This window comes from Sapajus apella, unplaced genomic scaffold (assembly GCF_009761245.1).
Source record: "Sapajus apella isolate SASKATOON/1434 unplaced genomic scaffold, GSC_monkey_1.0 scaffold126, whole genome shotgun sequence".
Classification (NCBI taxonomy): domain Eukaryota; kingdom Metazoa; phylum Chordata; class Mammalia; order Primates; family Cebidae; genus Sapajus; species Sapajus apella.
Window position 1 is genome coordinate 847,695 of NW_022437066.1, and position 14,446 is coordinate 862,140.

General features: G+C 65.0%; 2 protein-coding genes across 8 annotated transcripts in view; both read left to right on the forward strand.

Moving 5' to 3' along the window:
- Nucleotides 1–9,844, forward strand: part of EXD3 (exonuclease 3'-5' domain containing 3) — a 79,067-nt gene extending 69,223 nt beyond the window's left edge. For 3 of the 7 annotated variants that reach the window (XM_032261689.1, XM_032261692.1, XM_032261696.1), the window contains 3 exons: nt 4,200–4,297; nt 6,251–6,285; nt 6,580–6,946. In XM_032261689.1, coding sequence (XP_032117580.1) covers nt 4,200–4,297; nt 6,251–6,285; nt 6,580–6,893 — 447 coding nt within the window. In that variant the 3' untranslated portion in view covers nt 6,894–6,946. Of the gene's footprint in view, nt 1–3,068; nt 3,363–4,199; nt 4,298–5,042; nt 6,343–6,579 lie in introns of those variants that run through there. The other 4 variants (XR_004263916.1, XR_004263917.1, XM_032261691.1 and 1 more) reach the window with 4 other exon arrangements.
- A 1,690-nt stretch (nt 9,845–11,534) lies between these two features.
- Nucleotides 11,535–14,032, forward strand: NRARP (NOTCH regulated ankyrin repeat protein). The gene has a single exon (XM_032261711.1). It carries the CDS (start codon nt 11,913–11,915, stop codon nt 12,255–12,257), a length of 345 nt encoding a protein of 114 aa, XP_032117602.1. The 5' UTR covers nt 11,535–11,912; the 3' UTR covers nt 12,258–14,032.
- Nucleotides 14,033–14,446: the final 414 nt, after the last annotated feature.

Here is a 14,446-nt window from a genome sequence, read left to right on the forward strand (position 1 = left end):
CAGACAGCAAGAGATTGATTTTCTTTTGCTCTTTCATGCTCTGCCGTTCCCCAGTTTGCTCTAAATGAATGAAATGTCCCGTGACTCAGCTGCAGCCCACCCCATCTCCCTGCCTGGTGGGCCTAAGGCCATGACTCCTCCTAGACCCACCTGCAGGGTTGGAAATCTCAGGCTGGCATCTCCTGTGGGGGTTCCACCCAGGCCAGGGCCCCGGCAACGGACCCCACCTCCCACACCCACCACGGGGCCCAGCCGGAGGAGCGAAGAAACCCCCAGGCTGAGGATGCAACAAGCCTGCTCTCTGCTCAGAAGCAGGTGGCCCCAGAGGCCCTTCAGGCCTCTGCCACCCTCACCCCGTCTTCTCAGGAGGTCAGTGTCTAGCTGGGCTTGGGTACTGAGCAGAAAGGCCTCAGGCCAGATCACCCAAGGGATCTGGGCTCATTCGCAGCCTGGTGGTTGGACCTGAGCTCCTGGGCCAGGAGAACAGGGGCTGTGGGTGTTCTGGGGGTGACCAGCAGGCAGGAAGGAGGCTCAGGTCACCGCAGCCCAGCCCAGCCCAGCAGGCACCTGGCCTAGTCTCTTGTAGGAGCGAGGCTCCCTTCCCAGGCCCCCAGCACAACAGCCCACTGCCTGCTGCCTTGGACCCCACCACACGGATTCCCCAGGTGCTTTGGCCCTAGCAGGTCCCAGGGCTCACAGCTCGCCTTCCCCTTTCCCTAAAGTCCCTCACTCGTCAAGCCCAAGGCCTCAGGGGTATGTGAGGGCCAGGGGTGTTGTACGCAGGGGCTATGTGCAGCTGCCCAGCCCTGTCTGCCTGGGAGCGCCCTCACCACACCTATGCACCAGCCACCTATTGCTTGGGATTCACAGGCTGGCGCAGCTGCAGGACTGCAGACTGGGACAGTGGCACGACCCATGCCCGTGAGTGGGCACCAGGTCAGGTGGGCACCAGGTCAGGTGAGTACCAGGACAGGCAGGCACACAGACACTGCTGGAGCCACTGTCTGTGGCCCAGCTCTGGCTCCTTCAGCTGTGGTCACTCTTGGTGGTAGGCTGGGAATTGGGCCCACTTGTGGGCCCTGGAACCTGTCAGGGCCAGAGCATGTAAGGAACCCGTGTCCTGGGGTGCAGGGCAGCAGGCAGTGGCCTGTGAGGCTGGGAGCCTGGGAAGGGAACCCTGCTCCTACAAGAGACCCACCAACACCCTGAGAACAGACCCCTCATGCCCTCCTAGCTCGCTGCCCACCCCACCCCTAACACATCTTGGCCTCTGCCTTGGTCCTGGGTGTAACTCCCCCGACAGCCAGCCAGCTCTGGGGCCATGGCTGAGAGGAGAGGGCCGTGGAGGGTGGGCAGCGACTCACACCCACCTGGCTCTGGGTCCATGGACACCAACATCCCGGGACAGCCTGGCTGGTGGCCTGGCCCCCAGGAGGCAGCCACACACCCATGGGCTCAGTACCCTGCCCACGCGGTCCCGGGCGGAAGTACCCTGCGTCAGGGCCGGCACGGCAGTGTTGGCACCCAGCGGCTGAGGAGCGTGGGAACCAGGTGCACAGGGGATCCTGGGCCGGCAGCTGGGAGCTTTCCCAGCCCATCCTGCCCCCGACTCACCTGGGCCCTCCCAGGCCCTCAGGGCGCCCCTCCGTCCCAGCCAGGCTCTGGATGCGGAGGCTGCCTGCCCTGGAAGTCTCAGGCTGGAGGGTGTGGGGTGGAGGTGCCCAGCCACCTGCTGTGCTGCTCTGGGCCCGCAGCCTTGGCCTCTGCTCAGGGACCTCTCAGGCCCCACTTGTCTCTGCCCACACCCGATGACACCCTGGAGTGGGTGTCTGTGCATCCCGCACTGAGGGAGGGAGGCAGCGTGAGGACCTGGCATGGGGTCCTGGCCCACCAAGTGCCCTGTGGCTGAGCAAGCCCTCAGAAGCCCCTTCTCTTCAAAATGGGAGGGCAGAGGCTCTCAGCCTCCCGAGTGCTGGGGATGGGTCTTAGGGTATCAGGCAGAAGACCTCAGGTGGATGATCACCTTCTGGAAGGCCAGGCGTGCACTGGGCCACCAGCACACTCACGAGGGCAGTGGGTGCCCAGAGCAGTGGGTCTGGCAAGGGCTGCAGGCCCTGGAGTGGACAGGAGATGGACAGGGAGGCCCTTGGTGCCAGGCCCCCTGTGGCTGGGGAACCTGGGGCCAAGGGCGGGCGCCAGCCAGCGGGCCCAGAACCGGCTTTTCCAGCCCTGGCCAAGGCAGGGCCTCCCGGGGCCTTGTGTGTGACAGCAAGGCCCACAGCGGGCATCAGCCGTGGGAAAACCAGCCCCAGTGGTTCCCGAGGGTGGGGCCAGGCCCTCTCGGATGGCACCCAGTGACTCAGCACGAGCTGGCTGACCCCGCCCAGGCCTGCGCACCTGGCCCAGGTCCTGGGAAGGCGCCGGACCCCATGCGGAGAACTTGGGGGTGTGAGGAGCCCACCCCACCTCCTGCAGCCTTGCGGTCCCCCCCATGCCCACTGGCGCTGTGCTGCAGGTGGCCGGCACAGTGGAGAGGGTGCTCTGTGGGTGGTGGGCCACCTTCGGGTGGTGGGCCACCTGCTTGCTCTCAGCCCTTCCCAGCCACACCTGCTGCCAGTGTTCTCCACCTGCGCACCTGCCCCAGGAAGCCCCCTGGACCCTCAGAGGCCGGAGCACAGGACCTGCCATCATAGCACAGGAGCTTCCTGGTGGGAGAGATGGGAGCTGGGGGAAGAGGAAGGGAGGTCCTGCCTCCCCGGCCCAGCCTGGGCCTCCTAGCAGAAGAGCCGCACCTGTCCGCCGTTCCCAGCCCCAGGCCCTCCACTGGTGGGGGCTGCAGTGCAGCTCCCAGTGTCAAAGGGCCCATGGGAAGAAAGCATGTGGGACAGGGCCGGTGCCCCCAACATAGCCACACCCCAAGGCTCCAGGGGCCTCAAGGCCACCTGCCTGCAGCAGCCAAGTCACCTCAGACACTTCCGGGGCTCGCCCAAAGCCCCTACATGGGGCGGGGGCCTGGAATCACCATGTGACCACGATCATGGCCTCTGCTTTCCTGTTTCCCTGCACAGGCAGCCTGGGAGCCCTACCTCCTCCCCAGGGTGTGCTGACATCAGAAGGGCTGTGACGGGAAGGCCACACCTCTGCAGGTCCTGCGGGTGCCTGCCTGCGACCTGGCTTTCTGTGGGCACCCAGCCCCCTCCTGGCTTTGCCCGGGGAGCCTGAGGATCAGACCCGTCTCTTTGTCCAGGAAGTGACTGCTAAAAGAGCTATGCATCCCCCTCCGAGTCGGGATGCCGGGGTGTAAGCTGGTGCCAGCCTCCCTGCCTCCCTGCCCCACCCCCAGCATCCAGCAAGGCTGGCAGGTTGGTCACACTCAGAAACCACCCAGAGGGGCTGGGCGTGGCACACACCTGGAATCCCAGCACTTTGGAAAACCCAGTTGCAGAGATGGCTCGAGCCCAGGAGTTCAAGACCAGCTTGGGCAGCAGAGTGAGACCTCATCTCTACAAAAAACACAAAAATTAGCTGCATATCGTGGTGTGCACCTGTAGTCCCAGCTACTCAGGAGGCTGAGGTGGGAGGATCATTTGAGCCCTGGGGTTTCAGGCTGCAGTGAGCCTGTGGTTGTGCTGCTACACTCCAACCTGGGTGACAGCAGGACCCCATCTTAAAAAAATAAAACAGCCACCCCCCCAGCACGCGAGCCCATTGTGTGCTCTGGACGAGGCACAAAGGGGTTTTGCTCCCAGCCCTCGCCACTTTCAGGGCACGCCAGCTGCAGGACAGTGGCGGGCACAGGCACCACGGGGAAGTGTGGACGCGGAAATGGGCAGGTCACGGCTAGGGCAACTGTGGGGCTGATGCATGTCCAACGCCCAAGCTGAAGTGGCCTGGAGGGGACCCAGACCTGGTTCTGCCCTCAAGGGCTCTGGAACTGGGGAGCACATCTGGGCAGAGTGTCCCACACATTCTCAAAAAACAGAAGAGGCTGCCCAGGGCCCATGAGAGGCCAGCACAGTCAGGGAGGGCTTCCAGGAGGCGGTGTGGCCTAAACCCCACAGAACTATGGTAGGGGACCCATTATCTGTCTCTGTGAAGCCCCCTGGCCAAACCCAGAGCTTCGAGGAGCCAGCACAGGGCTGGGGCAGGGGACACCTGGAGAAGCCCTGCTGAGCCTCGGCATCCCCTCCGGCCCCCAGGCCTGTAACAGTGACCAGTACCTGAAGGTGTCCAGAGACATGATGAAGCAGCTCATGTGGCTCAGCAGCCACCAGGAGGGCCCCTGGACCTCGGGTGAGTGTATCAGGGCCAAGCATTGGGTCTGTGGGGCCTGGGATGGGTTGACCTGCTGGGACAGCCAGAGAGGGGTCCTGGCCCGCCCAGCACTGAGTTTCCTCAGATTAGGGTGGCAGCCAGGTGACAACACGTGGAAAAAGCGCTCACGGCCAGGGTCAGGAACCCAGATGGTCTCTGCTCCCTTGCGTATGGTAGCAGACCAGGAGATCAGGACGCGGGCGCCCTGGGTGCCCCTCTGGAGTGGTGCACGCCTCCCTCTCTCTGCTGGGCCTAGGCACGCGGTGAACGTGCAGACACACACACGTGCACCTACAGCTGCACACACATGCACCTACACTTGCACGCACACGTGCATGGGCACACACATGCCAGCACACACACATATGCACCTACACCTGCACACACACGTGCACCTACACCTGCATACATGCATACACTAGCCTGTACACATGCACACACACATGCACCTACACCTGCACACACACATCTGCGCACACACCTGCACACGCACTTGTGCACCTACACCTGTGCACACACCTGCACACGCACTTGTGTACCTACACCTGCACATGCACTTGTGCACCTACACCTTTGCACACCTGCACACGCACTTGTGTACCTACACCTGCACACACATGCCTGCATGCACACACATGCACCTACACCTGCGCACACACCTGCACACGCACTTGTGCACCTACAGCTACACACATCACTAGCTGACACCAAATGTCCACCCTCCCCAGAGACGGTCCTAGCCTCAGTTTCCCTGCCTGTGGAACTACAAAGAGGGCTTCTTTCTGCCCCTGTGGAGGGTGGAGGCCACCCAAAGACTTTGCAGCTTTAGATCTTCGTGGAAAGTATGTGCCCCCTACCCCTGGCAGAACGGCCACCCCCACCCTAAGGAGTGGAGGATGCTGCTTCTGCTCCCCTCAGGCGGGGCCGGCATGGGGGCTAAAGGGATGGAGGTGGATAGAAAGGGGTCAGTCCAAGGTCAGGGTGGGAGGACGGGGAGCGAGCACCACCCAGGGTGGCCAGCGGAGCAAGCCCCGGAGGGCAAGGCTGGAGGCGGCCCCTAACCTCAGGTCCCCCCCACCCCACCCCTGCCCCTGCCCACAGAGGCACACTCAGGCCTCAGCCCCAGGACATGACGGCACACACTACCCTAGGGTGGTGGGCAGCACCCAGATGGGCTGATGGGTGTCACAGGGGCTGCAGGGTAAGAGCTGGGGCCAGACACACAGGGGTGAGGCTGGGAGGCCAGATGAGGGTCATGGCCTCCTGAGCTTCCAGGAGGGGCTGGGGCTGGGGTGGGGGCCTCATGCATTCATCCCCGGCTGCAGCTGACCCATAGCCCTCTGTAGAGAAATGCTTGCTGAGCAAATGACCAGGGTCAACAGGAGCAGGGCGGACGCTTCTCCCACCTGCTGGCCAGTGGTGCCCTCGGCCCTGCGGTGACCCCTGGGTGGCTACCAGCCCTGCCTGCCTGGGGCTTTTAGTGGGGGCCGGGGGCCTCCCAGGGCCAGTGCGAGCCACTTCCCAGGGTCTCCCACAGATCCTGGGCCTGGCAGTCCCTGGGCCCTGCCCACCCCCCCGCCCTTGCGCTGGCTGGTTTCGAAATTCGCTCCCTGGCAGTGGGCTTATCTGCTCATCACCACAAATGGGCTGCCCCCGCCCCCGCCCACCAGTTCTCAGGCCCCCGAGAGCCCTAATCAGCCGATCTCATGCCTGGAACATGTTTCCCAGGGACCTTTGAGCCCTAAGACCTTTCTGAGGTGTGAGTTCCCAAGGGAGGGGCCCAGGCCAGCACCAGTTTCTTGGCCCCCTGCCCTCTACCCGTCTTGGAAGGCTGGGAGGGTGCAGTGAGAGGCCGCACTCCATGAGGTGACTGGTGCCCGCCAAGCCCCATCCCTAGGAGGTCCTGGACCAGTTCTCATCCTTGATTGACAGGCAACAAGGCCACCCACAGCCAGGAGAGGCAGGAGCCAGGTGAGCCCTGGGACCACTCACCAAGGACACAGCTGCTTGGGTCCTGGCTGGGCAGAGGGGACTCCGGGGGCTCTGTGAGGCTTTTGTGTGCCCTAGGGCCCATAAGGTGAGGGGTGGAGCCCCTGGATGAGAGAAGTGGGTACAGAGGAGGTGAAGGGGCACAGTCGGTGAATGGGGAGCAGAAGGAGGAGCTGCTGGGGAGTGGGTGTGGGCCCGCCAACTGGGCCACCCCAGGAGCACACGGGGCCGTGCCCGAAGGCTGAGGGCTCAGGGAGTCCCTTTCTTTCTGTCCAGGTCCAGCCCCAGAGGAAGCCCCTGGGGGCAGCACCCATGACCGCCCCTGCCGCTGGCTGCAGGCGGCTGACCTATGTGCAGAGATGCCAGACATGCTGGCCAACGGCACCCGGCTGCAGCTGGCCAGGGTCCCGGCGGGCGTGCTGAGGACACCGGGGCTGCGGCACTTCTACTGCTGCACGCGCTGTGGGAAGGTCTTCTGGGATGGCTCCCACCTGGGTCGTGTTGCCACCCACTTCCGAGACGTCCTGGAGAGCGCCCCGGGCCCCTGTGAGCCGAGCCCAGCCCCCAGCCCGGCCGGCAGCTCCTTCTGAGGACAGCAAGGCAATAAACATGGAACATGCCGAGTGCTGGGCCCGTGGCCGTGGACTTGCTCATACGTTTCATGCTCGCCTCACAAGCCTTTCGTGGGCCCCTCTGTGTGCCAGGAAGTGCCGGGAACACCAGGGCGGGTCCCAGCCCCAGCAGCTGTTGGGGGAAGATGAGGGTTTCCAGATGGTCAGGATGCTGGGACCCCGAGCTGAGTGGGACCTGAAGGGTCTCTCCCTCACCCCGCGTCAGGGCTGTGTGGTCCCCCGGGATCTCTCTGTCACCCCCATCAGGCCGTATGGTCTCTGTGGGGTTTCTCCATCACCCCCGTCAGGGCTGTGTGGTCCCCGCGGGAGCGCGTCAGCCACAGCCCGGCTGGAGGCACCTGGGCAGCCGGCCACGGCCAGGGCTTCGTACACACGGACGCAGGCGACTCCGTCCTCACAGCTGCCGCCCCTGGATGGGAGGAGGACAAAGCCCAGGCGACCACTGCTGCCCACCCTGAGGACCCGAGGGTGCTGTGCCAGGTAGCAGGGAGGGCAGGGGGCCCCGAGGTGGGAGAGGAGGAGGAGCCCGGGGAGGGGCCGTCCCAGGAATGTGCCCCCTCCCCTCCCCTCACCCACATCCCTTTCCTCTGCTTCCTGCCTGGAGCGGAAATCAGGTCGGATTTGGCTGAGGAGCCCGGGCGGAAGCCTCGGTGCAGGGGCCTGGGGGCTGGGGAGAAGCAGAGTGAGGAGCAGGCTTCGGGCGCAAAGGCCTTGGGCATCCCTGGACTGGCCCAGCGGGGCCTTGCTGTAGGCCCCGACCACACCAGGGCTGGCCACTGTGCCTGGGCACCCCTGGGCACCCCTGGGCACTGCAGCCCAGCCCCTTAGCCCTCAGCAACCCAGCCGGGGTGTCATTTCACAGATGGGAGGGGCGAGGCTGGACGGGAAGGGCCTGGCCTGTGTCAGAGCCAACTGTCCAGTCTTGACCTGCCCCCTTGACCTGCCGGGCAGCTGGGGGGCCTGAGCCTAAGTCAGGCGGGGGTGTCAGGGGGAGCAGAGCGGGACCCCAGGAGAGGGTCAGGGCTCTGGACTGTGATGCTGCTTCCAGGAGGGGACTCCGGGTCCTCACCCTGTCCACACTCCTGCCTGGCGGGGTTAGGACAGAGTGGCTGAGGGCACCCACCCTCCGCCCAGCCCCGTCTCATGCTGGAGACACGCACGGCTCCCAGCCCAGGCCTGAGAGCTACTGTGGGCCCCGGGCCGAGCGGAGCAGAGGCTGCGGGAAGATGGAGACCACCGTCCTCCATCTCTCCTGGCCCTCCCGGCTGGCTCTGCCTCTGCCTGCCCCCACTTTCCACCGTGGCCCTGCTGCTGTCCGCACGTCCCTCACTGCCCAGCACAGGCTCGGCCTGGCTCTGTGGCGTCCAGCCCAGGCCCAGGCTCTGGTGCGGGGAGACCGTCTGCCCAGTCCCCACCCGGGTCCACGTGTTGGAAGCCAGCCTGGGGCTCTAGGGGTCAGCACCCATCAGGCTGCTTCCTGGGCAAGGGACAGAGCCCAGGCTGACTGGGTGGCTGTGGCTGCTGGTGCCAGGCCATGCCCTGAGCGGCCATCCTGGCGGGCAGGAGACATGGTCGCAGGGATTGTCTGCGGCAGTTCCTTCCTCTGCTGCGGCCTGCGCTGGCCCGGGCTGAGTGTTTGTTATTTGATCTCGATCCTCTCAGCCCTTCTACCAGGTGTCTGGGCTGCTGGGAAGAAACACTCTCCTCTTTCCCACGCTCCCGACACATTTTAATGAATTAGCTGGAAGCCCCGCCCCCACTGCCCGCCACCCTCCCTCCCTGCTTAGTGCCTTTAAGGTGGCCGCAGGCCTCGGCCCAGCTCTGGCCAGCTGCCCCTTCTGTGCTGTCCTCCCTGGGCCCTCCCCATGTGGCTCACTGATCTGAGGCTGCAGGAAAGGGAAGGAAGGGGGTGCCTGCAGGGAGAAGGGGCCCCACCATTGCCTTCTGGGGGTGGGTGGGTTACAGGCAGGGCGCCCTGGGGCCAGCAGCCTCAGGACAGGCAGGGAGGAAGGATGGGGCCCAGCTGCACAGTCGGGGCTGAGCCTGTTGGGGTCCCAAGGCAGGGGCTCCCAGACAGCAGAACGCTCCCTGCCTGCTTACGTCTCGGCCCAAGCAACACCAGCAAACGCCAGGGGGTCCTCCGCACGAGCACAGGGTGGCTGGAGGTGGCCCCCAGGCCCCAGCATTTCGAACAGATGTCCACCTTTTGGATGTCCCTCGGCAAACATTCGGGAAGTGCTGTCGTTGCCCCGGGCCCCTCCCCCCTTCCCGTCCTCAGATGGAGCCGCTTCAGGGCCGTGGGTGTGGCCAGGGGAGCTTGGCGCCACTGTGCACAGTGTAGGAGCCAGAGCCAGCACCCCTAAGCTTTCTCCCCGTGGGCAGTGAGGGGTGGCCGGACTCTGAACCCCATAGATGAGCCTGGGCACAGGCTTGGGCCACAGCCACATGGCAGGCCAGGCCCGGCCACCTCTGCCTGACCCTGCTCCGGACCCCGGCGAACCCAGGGCAAGGGGTAGGCTCCCACCGCCTCACAGGGCCGCCCTACCAGCCACACTGTCCCTGCCAGGGCGCCCGAGCCGCCCGGCCCTCACCAGGGGCCGCCACCGATTTCACGCCCGTGGCGGGGCCCGCGTTCCCACACCAAGCTCACACAGGGCCCCTTTGTTTGGCGCCGCCACGGATGTCGGCGGGACTTTCTCCCAGGCCCTGCTCCTGGCCCACAGCAGAGCCAAATGCCGGCTTAAGCCCACCTGGGCCTCGGCCTGTTTGCAAACCACCCACCTTCCAGGGGAGGGCCTGTGCCCCTGAGAGCCCAGGGCTCCGCCCAGCCCCCAGCCATGCCCTCCGCCTCTTGCCAGTCTAGCCTAGCTGGGCCCTGGGCAGATGCACAAAACCCACCAATGCCCAGGATGGAGCTGCTGCCCTCCTGATGGTGTGCTCGGAGCATCTGCACACCCAGCCCTGGTCCGAGGTCCAGAGATGCATCCAGCACCAGGGAGTGCAGGCCGCCCAGCGGCTCCCCCTGCTTAAGAGGCCAAAGGTGCCCAGCAGGGCACAGTGCGGCAGTCTGGGCAACCCCATCCCTGCCCCAGCCTGGCTCCACAGCGCCCATCCCTGTTCTGCAGGACGCCTGCTCCACTGTGTCCCCACCTGCTCACTGGGGAGCACCCTCCCACCCTCCGTGGCCTCCTAAGATCTGTTGGGAGAAGCAGTGAGCCCCAGGGGAGAGGCCTGAACAGAACCAGTGAGACCACGGCCCCAGGAAGACTAGAGCGAGCTCTGAGCTGTGCCCTCGAGGGACAGAGGTTCGCAGGCCACCAGGAGGACCCCAGGGCGCAACGGCCCTGTTCCAGTCAGCCAGGGTCAGTCCCGAAGGGGGACTGCCCGGTTTTTCCCGGCAGTGTGGGCACAGCACGGGGTGGGGACACAGTCCCACGAGGAGTTCGACGTGGGAACACGGAGCGGACTCCACAGGAGCCCTGCGGCGGATGGGCGGGCAGAGCGTCCGCAGACAAGGCCTGGCAGGGGGGTCTCCCCAGCCGCAGCTCAGAGCTGCTTGCGCGGAATTCCCGGCCTGGCTTCAGAGGGAATTCAAGCCCCAGCCTGCCCGGCCTCCTGCTCCGCGCCTGAGAATCACTCCTCCTTAATTTCCAGCGACCACATCGAGCTGTAAACTGTAAAACCCTAATGAGGAAATGCGCTGTGCCTCCCCCTGCTAGCGCCTCCCGGTCAGTTGTTAGAGTGGGCAATAAAACTGGGTTTTACAGTTTGGAAGCCAGTCGTTTCGGAATTCAGACAGCCGCGGCGCCGCGCCTCGCCCTGCTCACCTGGGCAGGACCCCTGTGTTCCGCCTGCTGCTGGGTGGGCAGCGGGGCGACGCAGGCAGCTGTCCCCCTCCCCCCGTCCCCCTTCCTCCCGAGAGGACAGCGGGACCCCCTCCCCCGGCAGGCAATGGAAGCCGCGGGGGGCCCCTCGCATCAGTGCGGCTGGGGCGAGCACAGGCTCAGCCGGCTGCCGTCAGGCTGCCCACACGCGGGAAGGACTCGCGTGGCTGAGGGCCCCATGTCAGGGCCCTTCCTGCAGTTGCCACCCGCGTGGACAGTGAGCCCGGAGGCCCGGCTGGCCGCTGTCGCCGCGCGTCCCTCCGCTCCGAGAGGTCTCTCCCTTGCCACGGTCTGAGATGCCCGCGAACGCCCCACCCGGGAGAGGCCGCCCTCGGGGCCACCTGGCGGTCGCGCTCGGGTCCCGGGCAAGGCCTGGGTCTGGCTGCGCAGGGAGCTCGGAATTCCCCGGGTGGCCGGAGGGAGAAGGGGCGGGACGACCTCGGAGAGACGCGGAGCGCCCGAGGGAGCGCGGACCGCGGCGGCGACAGAGCTGGACACCGCCCCCCCCGGCGGCCACCTGGCCTCCCCCGCCCCGGCAAGGCCGGCGACCAGCGCCCCCTGCCGCGAAGGGCTCCGCCGCCGGGACCCGCCCCCCGCGCCCCGCTCCCGGCACCGCCCACGCTCCGCCCCCACGTGGGCGCGGCCCAATCCCGGGGCCGCCGGCGCGCGCGTCACGGGCCTCCATTGTTATGCAAATATAAAGAAGGTAAAAGGCGCCCCGGCGCGGGAGGCGAGCGAGAGCTGCGGCGCGTGGGGAGGCGCGTGGGAACCGCGTGGGAACCGCGTGGGAGCCGCAGCCGAACCAAGCAGGCGCCGGGACCGCGCGGCGTCGCCGTCCCCGGCCGGGCCCGGCCCCGCGAGCCGAGCGCGCTCCCCCGTCGCCCACCCGGGCGCGGCTGGATGCGGCAGGGTCCCCGCGGCGGCGACCCCCGGCCCCGAGCGCCCGGAGCGCCCAGAGGCGGCGTGCGGGGCCCGGGGACGCCGCGCCCTCCATGCGCCGAGGCGCGCCCCGAGCCAGCCGGGGGCCTGCGCCGCAGCCGCCGCCGCCCGCGCTGAGCCCCGGCCCGGCCCGCGGCCCGCGCCCGGCGGCAGCATGAGCCAGGCCGAGCTGTCCACCTGCTCCGCGCCGCAGACCCAGCGCATCTTCCAGGAGGCGGTGCGCAAGGGCAACACGCAGGAGCTGCAGTCGCTGCTGCAGAACATGACCAGCTGCGAGTTCAACGTGAACTCGTTCGGGCCGGAGGGCCAGACGGCGCTGCACCAGTCGGTCATCGACGGCAACCTGGAGCTGGTGAAGCTGCTGGTCAAGTTCGGCGCCGACATCCGCCTGGCCAACCGCGACGGCTGGAGCGCGCTGCACATCGCGGCGTTCGGCGGCCACCAGGACATCGTGCTCTATCTCATCACCAAGGCCAAGTACGCGGCCGGCGGCCGGTGATGCCGCCGCGACCCCGCCCCGCCCGCGCGCGTCGTCCCTGCTGCACCCTCCCGCCAACTACCTCGGTGCGCGCCGGGTCAGGCCACGGCGGATGCGGCGCGTGCGTCCGGCCGGCCCCGGGGTCGGGCAGCCCCGCCGCCGAGCGCCTCCCCGCGGCCGCAGCCGCTTCCCACGGCCGCGCCCGCCGCCTCCAATCCCCTTTGAAATTTGAGTCCCGCAACCGGCAAGTTCGGAATCCCGGGATACCGGATCCCCGCGCGAAACGCTTGTCCCGAAGGCGAAAGGCGGGCGGCGGGGGCGCGGCGGACTCGGAGCTAACCCGCCGCCCGCAGGACCCGCCCGGCGCCGAGGAGCAGCCGCCAGGGCCGCCGTGCGCCGCTCGCGCGCGGCCGGGGACACGCTCCGCTGCTCCGGGTGTTCGCGACTATTTATCTTGTGTGTGTCCATTTGTGGGTGAAGTTTGTGCGCCTGGTTTTTGTTTGGAAAACACTGTGCGTGGTCATGGGGGAGGACGCGTCGTTTTCTAGTCTTTAAAAACGAGTCTCCCAGTTCTTGGTTGCACTGAAAACGCCGCCCGGCCCGTGGCGTTCCCGTGCTGCCCCCACGCCCCCGGCCCGCCCCTGCTCCCCACGTCGACCCCCGCCCTCCTCCTCCCCCTCCCTCAGATCGTGAGTTTCGGAAGCCCCAGGGCCTCTCTCCCCCGCCCTCCTGGATGAGGCCACCACCCCCAAACCGGCCTGTTTAGCAGTTTCCCGGGATCCTGGAAGCGCGCTGGCGCCGGAGGGTGGCGGGGACACGGGGGCGGGGAAGGGCTGAGGGGACGTTCCTTACCTTTTCTAGTGCGTTCTATCAGTTAACGGTTGCACACTTTTTTAAAAAAGTAAATGGATTTGCCACAATTAAATGTCATAACATTTATGACAATATAAAATATTAACATATTTTAAGCCAAGTTTTAGGTGTATTTTTTGAACCTTGGTTATAAACCCAATTTTAAAGGGCGATGTATCCAGCGTTGTGAAGGCAACAGAGTGTACCCATATTTATATTTTTATAAAATACCTATAAGACTGTGAATCTCTTGTGCTAATGGCCGAGTGAATTGAAGGACCGCTTTGCCCCTTTCCAGCCTCCCAGAGCGTCGAGGACCCCCCCTTCGAATCCGAAACCCTGCCATGGGGGAGGGGCTGCGCCCAGACCTGGGGCCGGGAGGTTCTCCTGCGTCACTTCGGTGAAAGGCGCCCTTCCTGGTTTCTGTGGCTCTGATTTTCTATGCAGCCCCACACCCCTTGTTGTTTTGATCCTGAGAAATAAAAGGGAGGCTGAATTATTCAAATTTAAATGAGGTTTCCCCTTCATGGAAGGGCTGCTGACCCTTCGTGCAGAAATGGGGAGCACTTGAGGACACAGGTGGGTGGAGGCCCTTTGTGCGTGGCCGGTCCGATTCGGGCGGCCCTCTGTGGCTTTTTATAAAACGTTGTGTGAGAAGAATATATTGATAATGTCAGCGCAACAAGCAGACATTGAAATGGAGGCACAGATCACTCCACAAGGAGTTCTTCTGTATATTTTTTCTAGATGCAAATACCTTTTTAATTATGTTAATTAATGTTAAGACTTTCTAGGCTCATATGGAAGCTGTGTGGGTCACGGGATGATCACTTCTAACTGGATAAAGTCTGTGCAGCACATCCCCGTGTACGATACTGACTTGTAGCCCAGCGGGAAAAATTTATAAATAAATTTTTCATTGATCTTTTGATATTAAAGAAAAAGTTTCTTGGTCCTTCTTGGCTTTGGCACAAGTGGCGGAACATCCTCTTTGGGGCTCAGGGTCAGGCTGCGACAGTTTGTGGGTGCCGTCTGCACAATGCTTGGCTTGTGTTTGCCCGAAGACAGAGCCTGGTCAGCTGGCTCCCAGCCCCACGCAACGGACAAGCCCAGCCCGGCCGCACACAGGACTCCTGAGGACCCAGCGCCTCCAGAGTGCCCAGAGCTGTGCCACGGCCTCTCCTGTGTTCCCCAGCAGAGCCGCTGAGACCTCCACCCCCAAGAGGGGAGAGTTGGGCCTGAAGCCCTGACCACTCCGACCCCCAGAGGGTCACGCTGGAGGGTGCCTGCTGCACAGAAGGGATATCTCTTAAACTGGGGGCAAATACCATAGCTGCTCACTCCTGACAAGCAGAAAG

Bases quoted from the DNA above. Each gene is read 5' to 3' on its own strand.
- NRARP (XM_032261711.1), top strand. From the start codon at position 11,913: ATGAGCCAGGCCGAGCTGTCCACCTGCTCCGCGCCGCAGACCCAGCGC.